The 16330-nt window shown below is 40.1% G+C and overlaps 1 protein-coding gene across 3 annotated transcripts in view; it reads right to left on the bottom strand.

The window, feature by feature from the left end:
• Positions 1-263: 263 nt before the first annotated feature.
• The window catches only part of ecscr (endothelial cell surface expressed chemotaxis and apoptosis regulator), a 35609-nt gene continuing 19542 nt past the window's right edge, over positions 264-16330 (bottom strand). Inside the window, exons 2-11 of one of the 3 annotated variants that reach the window (XR_004413443.1) lie at positions 14316-14438; positions 13497-13601; positions 12320-12436; positions 9678-9734; positions 3339-3440; positions 2918-2954; positions 2729-2796; positions 2550-2643; positions 1457-1542; positions 264-394 (exon numbers count right to left, since the gene is read on the bottom strand). Coding sequence is in view for 2 of the 3 variants with exons in the window: in XM_033029460.1 (XP_032885351.1) it covers positions 2561-2643; positions 2729-2796; positions 2918-2954; positions 3339-3440; positions 9678-9734; positions 12320-12436; positions 13497-13601; positions 14316-14438 (692 nt within the window). In the remaining variant the exon portion in view is untranslated. Of the gene's footprint in view, positions 395-1428; positions 1543-2549; positions 2644-2728; positions 2797-2917; positions 2955-3338; positions 3441-9677; positions 9735-12319; positions 12437-13496; positions 13602-14315; positions 14439-16330 lie in introns of those variants that run through there. The other 2 variants (XM_033029460.1, XM_033029461.1) reach the window with 2 other exon arrangements.

Raw genomic sequence — 16330 nt, 5'->3', positions numbered from 1 at the left:
GTCCTCGCTGCCTAGCGACCATAAAACAAAGCGTGGGATTGGTCAATTTGCGTCCGACCTCAATGTCAAACGTGCATTGATTGGGCAATTACTACTCCGAAAATTTGAGGTTTTATCTCATATTTCTTAAAAATGTGCAGGTTTTGGTCTTGATGAGTTTCAGGTATGATTTATATAATATTTTTACACAATATGTTAAAAATTGAGGTAGTTCCGTGAGTTGGGTCACGAACCTGAACAAAAAAGCTCCTCGGCCCACAGCCTAATGACAAAATGATCATTGTAAATTTATTTTAGTCAAAGTTGCACCCAGAAAAACAGTCTGTGATTTCACATGAGAATGTTTCCAGAAGTTGCTTTATTACAAGTGACTTGTATAACCTGTCCTACTGGGCAAAGATTATAGAGGAGCAAGATAGACCACTCCTCGAAAAACGCGTAGTGTGACGTGTGTGATTGTCGATGCCATTTTATTGAGCATTTTATTGGGCTGTCATGGCGTCCTCATCTAAATCTTCATCTCACTGCTCCGCTATCAATTGTTCTAATCGTAAATCTAAACGACCAGACCTGTCATTCTTTAGGTTCCCCGATAAAAAAGAAAGGAAAGAAAATATTATTATTATTTTTTGTCGATATTCTGTCGTGAAAATGTTATTTTCTGTTCTCCCATCAACGGCCATTGGGAAACTAGGTTTGTCGGTACATTAGAAAGTTAGTAGACTTATTTTTAATGGATCTTTACTTACCACTATAATAAAGACAATTTTAACACTTCTGTACGTTTTTGGTTTTGTTCTTGTAAGGGATTGGTCTCCAAAATATGGCCCGCGGGACACATTGGGCCCAGTGACCACGAGATTTTTCGAGCTCAGATTCAAGTCCGAGAACGCGGCGGCTGTTACCCGTTATGTCCCTCGAATTGTCGAGACATCACAAGCAAAGATCACAAGCCCGCCGTGAAGAAGGGTGCAATCAAAGATTATACAACTCTGCTCTAGCATCTTTGGGTGCAATGGTGGGCCGTGGCGTTCGGCGGCGGCGGTTGCAATCAAAGATACTAGAGGAGCTCTGCTCTATAATCTTTGGTCGGAATGGGACGGCTGAACGTTATAACATGCTATCGTTCCACCCTCCCTCTCCCCCTTCTCCCTCTCCCCCCTTCTCCCTCTTCCCCTTCTCCCTCTCCCCTCTCGATCCCTCTCCCCTCTCGATCCCTCTCTTCTCTCGATCCCTCTCTACCCTCTCTTCTCTCGATCTCGCTCTCCCTCTCTTCTCTCGATCCCTCTCTCCCCTCTCGAATCTCTCTCTCCCTCTCTTCTCTCTATCTCTCTCTCTCCCTCCCTTACGCTTAAAGAAATGGCGGCCGTGACGTTCCGTCACGTACTACACGTCAGTCCATTGGATTTCGGAGGAGTGGTCTATCTTGCTCTGCTATAAGATCTTTGCTACTGGGTAAGATGAAAACAAAGCTTTCCATGTTGCATGCTCCTGTATTTTGTACATATCTACGCGTTGACTTCTGCTGCTCCTCTACACCAGCTGAAATTATATCAAATAAAATTTATTAAATAACAGCGGCATGGTGTTTTTAGGGTATTGATATAACCCTTGGACGCAAATCAATAACAGAGAGCAAATAAAAAATCCATCCAACTTTGCAACTGCCTGAATATTCAATTCCAAAAACATTTAAATAACATTATTTATCATACATTTTCACAGCCCTCGCCCAATCCCTAATTTCTTTGCCGTTTCTCTCCTATTCTTCCCACCCATTTCTCCATATTTCTTACTCATTCCTACGCTCCTGCTTCTGTCTTTTTGCTCCCTGACAATCTCCCTTTTCTCTCCCTCCTCTCGTTCACAATTCTTCACCTCCTCCAACCTTCCCCATCTTTGCCTCTCTCTCCCCCAGTTGCTTCTCCCCCTCTCTCTGCCTTCCTCTTCCTAGTCCCATGTTCTTACCCATTCCGTCTCTGTTGTTCCATTGTTTCGCGGTCCCTCCTCTTTGCATCAACCCTCCAAACATACTCATACGCACATATTAATACACGCAGAACATCATTTGGTTTGTTTCGATTATTCCTCCATTATTGATGCACTTTTAACACTTTAAAAATGTTTGAGTAATGTATTTGAGTCAGAAAAGAAAATTGTATCTAAATGAATACCCTGTTTTTGTTATATCTTATCCATATTGTTAATATCACAGTGATTGCATATTTGATTTAAACCTGGTTGCAAAGAAAGGGCTTTGGGAAGGGGAAAGCAATTCTTATTCTGTAGGCTTGTTCAAGGAGAAAGAACCTTTACTGCAATTGGGAATTCTGGCAGTTTTATAACGTGGACTGTCATTGCAAGGAAATGATATTATTTATGAAAGAATGAAAAATAGTGTGATGAAATGATAACCTAAAATCTAAGTTATTTGGCACCTACAAAGAAAATGTGTAAGAAATGAAATTGTTTAGAATGATGTACTTTTACCTACAACACATGCTGCTTAGCTTATAAAGGAACAGAAATCTTAACATAGAAAAGCACACCTTTGTATCACCTATTTGATGACATTGTTTCTTGTCTCATCAACTTCATTGGAGTCATTTTGAAGATTTCCCTGCATCGATGATTCCTGTCCTCCTGGAGTACAAATTAAACGTAAGTACTGCACAATGCACTTACAATAGAAAATAAGTATTTTAATTTTAAATTCAGCAGGACAAACCAGCTTCCGTATATAGACTTCGCATAGAAACCAAAGTGATGCTTTCTTTTTCTCCATTAACTTGAGAGCTGAGGGAAAACGTGGATGTATAGATTTTTTTAAGTTGTTAGGTTTGGTGTCAAGTATTAGATTTCAATCTTGAATGAATAGTTGCATATGAGATTTAATTATCTGAATACATTTACTTACCTTTCTGATGGTGCTTCATTCCGGGTCTTACTTGTATCTATCAAAATAATAAAGAACAGAATGTGAAAGCTTTCAAAAATAAAACATATTATCAGTAGATAAAACATTTGCTCAGTTGAAATGTATTATATATTTACATAATGCTTATTGCTTTCTAGACAGTGCGGTAAGTGAAATGATTCACAGTTTCTGATGATAAACATATTAAAGAAATTGTAGCACACTCCCAATCATAGTTCAAAATCCATAAATTGGACATGTAAAGCTGCTTATTTTGTTTTTGCATTGCTAGTTAAGTCATCTTACACTATTTTATTGTTGACATGTTTTAATAGCAAAATAGGTTATTGTGACACAATATGTGTTTTGATTAACATTATGTAGTATTAAGCAAAAAATATATTTTAAATGGTTTGGCTACCTTGTGGTGCTTCCTGGCAATCACCGCATTTAAACCTCAGGCTGATGACACTGACGAGGATCACCACAACTATTACAAGGATTAAGATCAGGATAATCACAGCTGAAAATACAAGTAAAGAAGATACATTTTACCCCATTTACAAACTGAAAGTGCTGGATCTCTTCAGGTAAATTTCGGAAAACCCATGTACTGAGTATAAACTAATACAACAAAAACTGACGATTAGGCATTTTTAAAGAAGATGCAAAAATGAGGAATCAGCAAAATGGTTATTTATGGGGAAAGATTACTGTAAAACTGTCAAACGTCGCCTATTTCCTTCGCTCCATAGATACTGCCACACCCGTTGAGTTTCTCCAGCATTTCTGTCTACCTTCGATTTTCCAGCATCTGCAGTTCCTTCTTAAACATAGATAAATTAATCAGTCATGCTCCGAGTACCTTTGAATTGATTAGTGATACCAGTATGAGAGCAGGTGATAGTGATATTTTCAACACATACTTCTACCTCTAAAGCAGTTAAGATAATCTCAACATGATTCAAGAACGTATCTTTATGTTCTCATGAAGTTGTATTAAACAGTCGGTTGCAACTACGAATCGGCAAGTTGTTCAGCCTCTGCTAAATTCTCCAGGCTGACAGAGTACCCACTTAATGCCCTGATGGTTCTCCTAATAATTACAGTTGTCCTCCAGGGGACTCTTCTATTGCTGTACAAGTTACTCTGAATGAAATAATTCGCTGTGAAAGCAGCAATTTGCAAAATAATATAAATTTACTGCATTGAAGGAGCCATTCAAGGATGCTGTGAAGGAGGCAGCCAAAATACTTTAGTGGGTCAATTCCCAATTTCAGTACTTGGTCTCTAATCTTCTAACATAACTAAAGTTGTATTTTAATATGTGTTGATGACATAATCCTTTCACCGAAAAGTTACACATTTCTATCTTTCTCTGGGTGGGGGAAAAATAAAAAGTTTACTTTGACACCTGTAAAAATCTGAGGAAAAAATATAGCATTGGTGGCAGCTATTTAGTCCACTCTTGCCATGCAATCTGGAAATGAACTTTAAGGTGATCCCATTTCCTAGCTCTTGATCCTCAAATTGCATTTCCTTTGTTCCTAAGGAAGGGAATCTATCTCTCGAAACAATAACACTCCAACCCTGACAACGTTTTCACAAGTTTTCCCTGCATCCACTCTAGTGCTGCCACTTCCTTATAGATTGGGTAGTAGAACTGTACCCAATCTATTAGTTGCATCCTAAGTCATGCTTTCTACAAGTCTAGCAAGATGTTCTCATATTCTGCATTTTGTTAATAAAGGCAAATAACTCGTGTCTTCTAACCATTTTATCCACCCGTCCTGTCCAGGTGCCTTCACAGATTCCAGCGTTCTGTTACAAAATAGCAAAATTAAACTAGAAGGCAGAGTACTGTGTTTGTGGATTCCCATAGCCTGCTGCATTTCTGTCACTAAAATTGAGCCAACATTAAAGCCAATTACACATTTTCCCTATAATTCTATGGGAAATGTGGAGATTTGTCAAATGCTTTGCTAAACACAACCTTTCTTTGTAAATTTACTCTGTAATCCTGCTGTATATAATTGGTACTCTATACATGTGTTAGGAAGGAACTGCAGATGTTGGTTTTAACACAAAAAGTCGGAGTAACTCAGCGGGTCTGGAGAAAGGGAATAGGTGACGTTTCGGGCCATGACCCTACTTCAGACTCCCACCTATACAACTAGATTGACAGAGCTGCACAGCATGAAAATGGGCCCTTTGGCCCATCGAGTCCATTCTGACCAAGTTGGCAAAATGGGCTTGTCCCATTTGCCTGCATTTGGTTCATGTCCCTCTAAACCCTTTCCATCCCTACGTCTAAATGTCTTTTAATTCTCCTATAACTTTCCTGTTCCTATATTCTACGCAACTGCTAATGAGAGAAAGTAACTGGTGTTTTCTTAACCTCCATATTTAATGGTCCTATATAACATTAATATAATAACATTAATATAACATTAACTGGTGGTCAATAGTTTCCTTCAGCTTTACAATTTCAGTTAAATGCTCGAAGGTTTTCCTTACATTCTATGTAGCAGCATATTGTTTGCAAGGTAAAGCTTCAGTTGCTGAGCATCAGCAAACAGATGTAAAAGACATTAAGTCAGTCCTACTGGATAGAAGCCCAGAGGCAAATTCTATGTGGTGAGAAGTTCAGTGGCTGGTGGTGACAGGGGATTGTTATCGAGTCAGGAAACACAGAAGAACAAGTTTTCCCAAAACCTTCCTTGAAATGGGGTTGCTGTCACAGACAGCACAATTGACTGCTTTGCAGTTTTTTTGTGCTGTCATTCTTTCTAAACAGATAAAACATAGATAATATATGCTCACAATGGTGGTGGGGGGGGGGGGGGGGGGGGGGGGGGGGGGGGTGTTGAGATGGTGCTGATTGGGGATGGAGGGGGGTGTAGGTAAGCATGGGTTAAGATATAGATTACGGACCCCGGGGAGAAATCTGAGAGATCCAGATCAGGTTGCAGTTCTAGGGATTTGGCTGACCCTGGATGAGTTCTGAAATTGCGCGCCGATCAACAGGCCCCATATTTTGCTGTCATATTCAACTTCTCACTTCAACATTCCACTGTCCCCATCTGTATCATGGAAACCTCCATCATTCCAGTCCCTAAGAAAATAAGATGACTGGTCTCAATGACCACCATCCAGTAGGTCTATTATCAACCATAAAGATGCGCTTTGAAAGGCTGAGTGACCCACATCAGCGCCAGCCTTCTGGCCAAGGAAGACCTCTTGCGATTTGTGTAGAGGAAAAATAAGTCTACAGAGGTGGCCATCTCTCTTGTACTACATTCAGCTCTAGATCACCTTGACATTAGGATGCCATTCATTAACTACAGTTCAGCCCCAAAACACCCTAACACTGAACAAGCTCATCCGTAAACTTCCGGAGTTTGGCCTTGGGGCCTCTACCTGCAACTGGCTTCTGGATATCTTGTTCAGAACTCAGTCAGTTAGAATTAGTCATAACATTTGCTTTACCTTGACCCTCAACACTGGTGCACCTCAGGGTTGTGATCTCCGCTCGCTGTGCACCCATGACCATGTGGCCAAGTACAACCCTGACTTTAAGTTTGCTGATGATACCACTATTACAGGCTGAACCAACAACAATGATGAGGCAAAGTACAGGAAAGAGGTTGAGAACCTTATGTCATAGTGTTGGGACAGAAACCTAACCCTCAGCAAGATGAAAAAGTTGGTTGTTGATCTTAGCAAGTGGGTGATCACAAACCAAAGCTGCTGTAGAGGTAGTCAACAGCTTCCCTAAGAATCCATCTCCCGCAAATTAACCTGGTCCCTTCACACTGATGCGGCAATCAGCATATATACAGTCCAGTCCACCATGAGTTTCTCACTTCCTTCCTTCCTGTTCATCCTCTCAGAGCATTGCATCAGAAAAGCTGGAAGTATTGTCAAGAATGTTTGCGAACCTGGCCATTCCCCTTTCTCTCATCTACCTATTGGGAGAAGATGCAGGAATTTGATATATTGGCTATCTCGACTCAAGAACAGCTTTATTCCCAAAATAAAAAAACGTTCAGCTCTTTCACACCCACTTTCCGGAGGTACTGCTACATACTCTAAACTTTACCTCATTCGGTTATTCTGTTATTGCTTTTTAACTTTTTTTTTAAACTTTCAGATTGCGCTGCAATCTTGAACTACTTTGCACTCTTTGTGGCATTTACTGTTGTATTTATCATTATTGTATATACAGTGCATTCAGAAAGTATTCAGACCCCTTCACTTTTTCCATATTTTGTTACCTTTTAAAGATCTCTTAAAGAAATGGAGGCAGGAACAGGGTACTGATTGGGGATGATCAGCCATGATCACATTGAATGGCGGTGCTGGCTCGAAGGGCCGAATGGCCTACTCCTGCACCTATTGTCTATTGTTACGTTATAGCCTTATTCTAAAATGGGTTAAAAAAATTTTTTATCATCAATCTACACACAATAGCCCATAATAAAAAAGCGAAAACAGGTGTTTAGATATATTTGCAAATTAATTTAATTAAAAAGAAATAACTGAAATATCACATTTGCACAAGTATTCAGACCCTTTATTCAGTACTTTGTTGAGGCACCTTTGGCAGTGATTACAGCCTCAAGTCTTCTTGGGTATGATTCTACAAGCTGGGCACCTGTATTTGGGTAATTTCTCCCATTCTTCTCTGCAGATCCTCTCAAGCTATGTCAGGTTGGATGCGAGCGTCGATGCACAGCTATTTTCAGGTCCCTCCAGAGATGTTCGATTGGGTTCAAGTCCGGGCTCTGGCTGGGCCACTCAAGGACATTCACAGACTTGTCATGAAGCCACTCCTACATTGTCTTGGCTGTGTGCTTAGGGTAGTTGTCCTGTTGGAAGGTGAACCTCCGCCCCAGTTTGAGATCCAGAACGCTCTGGAGCAGGTTTTCATCAAGGATCTTCCTGTACTTTGCTCCGTTCATATTTCCCTCGTTCCTGACTGGTCTCCCAGTTCCTCCCACTGAAAAACATTCCCACAGCATGATGCTGCCACCACCATACTTCACCGTAGATATGGTATTGGCCAGGTGATGAGCGGTGCCTGGTTTCCTCCAGACGTGACGCTTGGCATTCAGGCCAAAGAGTTCTATCTTGGTTTCATCAGATCAGAGAATCTTGTTTCTCATGCTTTTTGGCAAACTCCAAGCAGGCGGGCTGTCATGTGCCTTTTACTGAGGAGTGGCTTCCATCTGGCCACTCTACCATAAAGGCCTCTTCTTCTTCTTGCGTATGGCTTGCACAGCCTAAAGTTGCAGGACAACTTGTTCAATTTAATATTATTTGATTGTGCGCGCCGGGTTGATTGCATTAGTTGAAACAGGGCGGACCACGTGACGGTTGCAATCTTCCACTCTACCATAAAGGTCTGATTGGTGGAGTGCTGCAGATATAGTTGTCCTTCTGGAAGGTTCTCCCATCTCCACAGAGGAACTCTGGAGCTCTGTCAGAGTGACCATCGGGTTCTTGGTCACCTCCCTGACCAAGGCCCTTCTCCCCCGATTGCCCAGTTTGACTGGGCGGCCAGCTCTATGAAGAGTCCTGGTGGTTCCAAAGTTCTTCCAATTAAGAATGACGGAGGCCACTGTGCTCTTCGGGACCTGCAATGCTGCAGAAATTGTTTTATACCCTTCCCCAGATCTGTGTCTCAACACAATCCTGTCTCGGAGGTCAACGGACAATTCCTTTGTCTTCATGACTTGGGACCTTATATAGACAGGTGTGTGCCTTTCCAAATCATGTCCAATCAATTAAATTTACCACTGGTGGACTCCAATCAAGTTGTAGAAACATGTCAAGGATAATCAATGGAAACAGGATGCACCTAAGCTCAATTTTTGAGTGTCATAGCAAAGGGTCTGAATACTTATGTAAATATGATATTTCAGTTATTTATTTTTAATTAATTTAAAAAATAATTTAATCCATTTTACCATAAGGCTGTAATGTAACAAAATGTAGGAAAAGTGAAAGTGTCTGAATACTTTCTGAATGCACTGTATGCTGTTTACTCTGTGAACTTGGCATGAAAAAGGAATTTGATTGCAGCCTGAACTAATCTGAATATGATTGTTCGGTTAGTGCTTCTGACATCTGAAGGCAGATGTGTATTTTGAGAGACATGGGGAAAGTGTTCACTGAATAACTGAAAGAACAACATAAAATGCTGGAGAAACATTACATTTCCAGTTTCCAGCACCTGCAGTGTTTTGTTTTTTTCAATCAGTTGATAGTTTCATGGGTATGAAATTAAAATTCCTGCCGTTTTCACCCTGTAAGTCCTGGCCAAGATCAAGAGAAACCTGCACATACTGGAAATCTGCATTAAAAGCAACATAAAACTGCTGAAACTACTCAGCAGGTCAAGTAATATTTGTGAAGAAGGAAAGGGAGGCAATGTTTCAGGTTGATGAACTTGCATCAGAACTGCTGATCATTTCTAGTTTTCGTTTCCTTTTATTTTGGAATCAGCCCTGTTTGCCTCGTCATTGCGGGAGGCCTGAAACACACAAGCACTTGTGCTAAATAAATTAAAACAGGCATCCCCCTGTAATTCCGATGGGTAATCTATGATTGGCGTGGACTCAGTGGGCCGAAGGGCCTGTTTCCATGCTGTATCGCCAAACTAAACTAAACTAAATTGCTTGTGAGAGTTGAGCAGAGATACAATGAACAGATCTATATTGACCAAATGGTCCAGTATTCAAGAGCAGAAAATTACCAAAGGCTAGTACAGACAAAGAGCTGGTTCCACTTGTAGTAGGAGTAGGGGTAGGACCTGTCAGAATATAAACAAATGACAAAATGTTAGTGATACTGATTATTCAAACATTGAATATAGCACTGGTAGATGCCCCCACAACCCACAATGTCTGTGTCAAACACAATGCCGAGCTCAACTGATGTCATTTAGAAACATAGAAAAAATAGGTGCAGGAGTAGGCCATTCGGCCCTTCGAGCCAGCACCACCATTCAATATGACCATGGCTGATCATATAAAATCAGTACCCCGTTCCTGTTTTTTCTCCATATCCCTTGATTCCTTTAGCCCTAAGAGCTAAGTAATTCTTTCTTGAAAACATCCAGTGAATTGGCCTCCACTGCCTTCTATGGCAGAGAATTCCACAGTTTCACAACTCTCTGGGTGAAATTTTTTTCCTCATCTCAGTCCTAAATGGCCTTCCCCTTATTCTTAAACTGTGACCCCTGGTTCTGGACACTCCAAACATCAGGAACAGTTTTCCTGTATCTAGCCTGTCCAATCATTTCAGAATTTTATATGTTTCTGTAAGATCTCCTCTCATCCTTTTAAATTCCAGTGAATACAAGCCCAGTGAACTAATTCTGTTATCATATATCAGTCCTGCCATCTCGTGAATTAACCTGGTGAACCAACGCTGCATCCCTCAATAGCAATAATGTCCTTCCTCAAATTAACCAAAATTGCACACAATACTCCAGGTGTGGGCTCACCAGGGGCCTGTACAACTGCAGTATGACCTCCTTGTTCCTAAACTTAAATCCTCTTGCTCAACTCTTGTTATGAAGGCCAACATGCCATTAGCTTTCTTCACTGCCTGCTGTACCTGCATGCTCACTTTCAGTGACTGATGATATTTCCGCCACCACCAATGGGATCCCACCACTAGCCACATTGTCCTATCTCCACCCCTTTCCGCCTTCCACAGAGACCGTCCCCTCTGCAACTCCCTGGTTAACTCATCCCTTCCCACCCAAACCGCTCCCTTCGCAGGTACCTTCCCCTGCAACTGCAGAAGATGCAACACCTGTCGCTATACCTCCTCCCTCAAATCTGTCCAGGGAACCCAACAGTCCTTTCAGGTTAGGGAGAAGTTCACTTGCACCTCCTCCAACCTCATCTACTGTATCCGTTGTTCAAGATGTGGATTCATATACATCAGCGAGACCAAACGCAGACTGGGCGATCGTTTCGCGGAACACCTTCGCTCAGCCTGGGTAAACCAATTTGACCTCCCGGTTGCTGGAACCTTTAATTCTCCTTCCCATTCCTACACAGACCTCTCTGTCCTCGGTCTCCTCCATTGTCAGAGTGAGGCTAAACGCAAATTGGAGGAATCCAATCTCATCTCATATTTCACTTGGGCAATTTACAGCCCAGTGGTATGAATTTTGATTTTGCTCACTTCAGGTAGCCCCGGCATTCCCTCTCTTTCTAGCCCTCCCCCACCCAAGTCGCACTAGCTTCTCATTTTCACCCTACAAACAGCCTGTTTCCTTTATCATCATTACTTTTGGCATATTTTTCATTCATTCTTTTTTATCCCTCCACATCATTGTCTATATCTCTCGTTTCCCTTATTCATAGCCAGGTTCTTTAGTAACTTGTCAGTTTCTTTGTTGAACTAAATTAAGGCGCATGTTGCAATCAAAAGCGCTTGAACAATTGGTTGGGAAGAAAGCCAAAAGCCAAAAGAAGGGTCTCGACCCCAAACGTCACCCATTCCTTCTCTCCAGAGATGCTGCCTGTCCCGCTGAGTTACTCCAGATTTTTGTGTCTATCTTCGGCTTAAACCAGCATCTCCAGTTCCTTCTTCCACTATTCAGATAACAATCTGCCTTCCTGTTCTTGCCACCAAAGTGGATAACCTCACATTTATCCACATCATACTCCATCTGCCATGCATCTGCCCACTCACCCAACCTATCCAGGTCACCCTACAGCCTCATAGCATCCTCCTCGTAGCTCACACTGCCACCCAGCTTTGTGCCATCCGCAAACTTGGAGATTTTCCATTTAATTCTCTCTTCTAAATCGTTAATATATATTGTAAGTAACTGGGGTCCCAGCACCGAGCCTTGCGGCACCCCATTAGTCACCGTCTGCCATTCTGAAAAGGACACGTTAATTTCCACTCTTTGCTTCCTGTCTGCCAACCAGTTCTCTATCCATGTCAATGCCCTACCCCCAATACCATGTGCTCTTATTTTGCACACTAATCTGCCTGTACATGATCCATATTCAGCTGAGAGCAGAAGATGGCAAATGAAGAACAAAAATGGAGAAGTCTGTAAATCATGTGCTTCTGCAGGAATAATTGTAAAGCAGAATTTCTGTTCAGACATTCTAATGTGGATTTTTCTTTTTCATTTAATAGTCAGATAATTGTACCCAAAAAATGAAGAATGCTTGTAAACATATCCATATTTATACAAGCTTTGGTATTTCACTAAATAGATTCTTATTAACATCTATTTAAATACTAAAAAGTTCAAATTTAAAAAATGTAAATAACATTTAGGTTGTAAAACTGGTATGATATTTTATAGACAGGTTGAATATAAACATGGTTTATGTTAGTTAGTGCAATGACAAACTTTACCTAGTGATTCCTTGCTGCTGGATGTTGTAGTAGTAGAATACATACTGTATATAGTAGAATACAATCCATTGGAAGTCACAGGGAAAGATGTTGAATTATCACCAGTGCTTGTATTAACTACAAGTAGAAATGAAGTCAATTTAATAATAATGCAACTAAAACGTATCATCACAGAGTAGGAGTATCAAAAGTATCAGTTTCAACTTCTCTCTCCAGCCCCTCTCCTTTTCCACCATTTATTTCTCCTTATTCTCCACATCTCATTTTTCTCTTTTCATTAGTCCGAAGAATGGTACTGACCCAAGACGTCATCTGTCCATTCCCCCCACAGATGCTGCTTGACCTATTGAGTTCCTCCTGCACATTGTTTCTGTCCATTTTCACTGTTAACTATCAATCTTCCTTTCATAATGATCTATTCTCTCTTTTAGCCCTTTCTTCTCTGTGAAAAATGTTCTAATCTTTTGTGACTATCGTTTCATTAATACTCAGACTTCAACATTGCTGCCTTCAATTTTCTCCCTTTCCTGTCTGCTCATTCCCTCTTCCCCTCTGTCCTCAATTTCACTTCCATCTACTTACTGTTTTGCAATGTCATCCATTTTTTCCTGCAACATATATTTATCTTTTTCTCCAACTATGGCGCATATCCCAATGACAGAGAAGTGGAGAATGACAATGCTACCCTCAGTCTCAGAGGGGAGCTTCTCTGTAGAGCTATCATAAGTTGCAGAGATAGGATGATGAATGCAGTTCTGACTGGTCAAAGACTTTTGAGGTCAATGTGGTGTAAAATTGGGATCTACCCTGGGATTTACCATTCACCTCCACTCTGCCGTACTTATCCAGAGGTTATCTGGTAGCTTTTTATTCTGTGGCTGAAATGTCACATGTCTTTTCTCAAGATTTCATTCTTGCCCATTTTCTATCCCTTGTCTTTCAAACTGAATGTTTGCACCCAAATATAATCCCTTGAGATCCCTTGCCTACCAAAAATGATCAGGGCAATTTTATGAAACTGCTATCCTTATTACAACCCCATCAGATTCACTTTATTAAGATATTACTCATGCACATACTTGCACACAGATTTATGTGCACATGGGCATGCACAAGTTAAAATTTCTGATTCCTCTGCACAAAAACATGGTAATATTAAATACAGTGACAGCATTACCTGTTGTTTCAGTCCTGTCAGAGATTGTTACTTCAGATGTGAAGTTTTCACTTCCTGCAGATGTTGTAATAGTGGACGTATTTGTCGCTGAAGAGCTGTTTGACACTATAAATGAAAAATATTCATGAGTTAGAACTATTTACTGGGAACAAACTGTCCTTGAATCTGGAGGTATGCGTTTTGAAACTTCTGTACTTCTTTTTCTCTAATTCTACATACTCCCTCAAATATTCTAGTATTAGATATACCTAAAGCATACGTGTGTGGTTGAATAAAGGGCCAAGAGTTTGCATTATGGTGGTTTTTATCTTTAATGATGGTTGGATATTTTAGTTAGATGTATTTTTATTCTTTATACTGTGTATACCTTTTAATGTAATTGTCACGATTACTGACTTTTGCTATATATTTCAGCATTAATCTATAATTTTGATGAAATCACTGCATCTTCTTTCTTCACAGAATGGGAATTATATTTTGCAAAGCTGCCTCAGCTGGACAATTTGCTTTGGCCATATGTAGTCAATCAGGATTGATATAATTCATAAATGTAAATAAATTAGAAATGCTTGCAATGTGAGCATTCAAATTCTGCCCGAAAGTCTGACTAATGTAACTAAAATGATTTTGATTCATTTCAAGTTAGAGTCATACGGCATAGTGTGATACAGTGTGGAAACAGGCCCTTCGGCCCAACTTGCCAACATCGGCCAACATGTCCCTGCTACACTAGTCACACATGCCTGCATTTGGCTCATATCCCTCCAAATGTGTTACTTAATTATTGTGGAGAACATAGCAATGTAAAAGTATTTTTACCTTCAGTTGTAGTTTGTATGGTCGTCACACCTCCTGAAATTGGCTTGCCACTTGTTAATGATGAAACTGAATGGTTTGTTGCAACAGTTGTAGTCGCATTGTTTGTGGCTCCTGGCATACAACATACAGAGAGTGGTTTTGGTTACTATTTACCAATGGCAGACTACTACATTCAACAGTTTTAATGCTCCCTGCTATCAGAACTATAGAGGCAGGTCCAACAGCCAATGAAGGTTTTTGGCTACTTGCACACTGAAACATTATTCAACATTTGGAGGCAAATTGAACAAGTTGGTAAGAAGGAATAGTGGGATAAATGAACAGCAAAATAAGGATGGAGATGGGAGCAAAAAGGTACTGATTACATATTTTATTTGAAGTGGCTATCCTGTACAAATGGTTCACACGCCTGTATATTATGGATTGAAGTCAAGGGTATAAAAGAACCTTTGTGTACCCAGGCCGTCAAAATAATAACAAAAGTGGAATTGCGTAGTGATGTTTTTACTACTTATAAGATTGCAATGAGTGAAGATAAATTTGATTGCAAGTACAATTAAAGGGGGTGTTGGAATAAAATTTGTGTTTGAACTTGTACTTTTGCCACAAAGCTGTTGCAATTTCTTATCATGCCATGGTTATTAAGATTGATCTGCTGACAATCAGAGCTGGAAATAATCACTGTACAAAATCTTTATCTAAAGAAAGTTTCTTAAATGGATAATGGCAATATTAGTCTCACACTGTTTGCCCACCTTATACAAACTGTACGATGTAACAATTGCCTGCCTGGATTGTTGGATCTGCATGGTGTGCAGAAGTTGTACATTCAGCAGTGATAGTATGTGAAACAGGTAATGAATTGCAAGTTATCTTCAATTAATTTAATCAATGCTGCACTGAGTTTCTTCTAATAATTCAATGTAAACTTTACACTCAATTTATAATTTGAATACTCACTGCACATACAGGGAGATTTAATAGAGTGGTAATAAACAGGTTCACATAAATATCAAGTTTTCTTAATAGAAAAATAATTGAATTGACATTTATGAAAAATAATAAGTTTAAATAAATTCAACGAGATTTTGATAAAGGCCAATAAATCATTTAACTCCATTACTCTCCAGGGTACTTGTAACTCTGCTTCTCTAAATTGGATGTTGATTATCCTCAAATTTAATTGGTGGCTATGGCTTCAGCTGCCACTTCCAAAGATTTGGAATTTTCCCCCTAAATCCCATCCCATCTTCATCATTCTGTACTGTTAAAATGTTCCTCAAAACCCAACTGTTTGATGAAGCTTTTGACCATCTGAGATAATGGAGTCACATTTCAATAACCCTGCTATCCAATTGTTCAGAAGTCCAGGAGTATAGTTTAGTTTATTGCCACGTGCACCAAGGTACAGTGAAAAGCTTTGTTGAGTGCTAACCTGTCAGTGGAAAGACAATACATGATTTCATTAGAGCCATCCACAGTGTACATGATAAAGGGAATAACTTGAACAACGTTTAGTGCAAGATAAAGTCCAGTAAAGTTCGATCAAAGATAGTCCAGGGGTAGATATAGTAGTTCAAGACTGCTCACTAGCCCTGTTTCCCGCACTCCCTTTAATACAATGTCTGAGTATTCACTTGGAATAACATCCAATAGTTAGGAAAATCTACCAGTCAGGCACCACCAAAGTCTTGTTCCTGCCAGATTAATAATACATTTTGTCTGATATATTTCCCTGGGTTTCTTTGCTCCATTAAAAACTCTATTTAAAAGAGAGTTGTTGACATTGGAGATAGATTTGCCCTGTAGGTTACTCCTGTCTGTCTTCATGCTGGTGAAGGAAACTGCTCTATCCTCAGTAATTTGAACCTCATTCTGTACACAGTATCTGTTTTAGTGCCTGAGTTTCACTTAATCAAAGGTCACAAATCTTATCACAAGTTGATGAGCACAGATTGAAAGCCAGAGTTGCAGAAGGTTCTGATTCAGGCTCACATTTTATAGACCCTGCTCCA

This window comes from Amblyraja radiata, chromosome 11 (genome assembly GCF_010909765.2).
Source record: "Amblyraja radiata isolate CabotCenter1 chromosome 11, sAmbRad1.1.pri, whole genome shotgun sequence".
NCBI classification, from domain to species: Eukaryota; Metazoa; Chordata; class Chondrichthyes; order Rajiformes; family Rajidae; genus Amblyraja; species Amblyraja radiata.
Note: the sequence above shows the minus strand (reverse complement) of the source record. Positions and strands in the feature narration are given on the sequence as shown.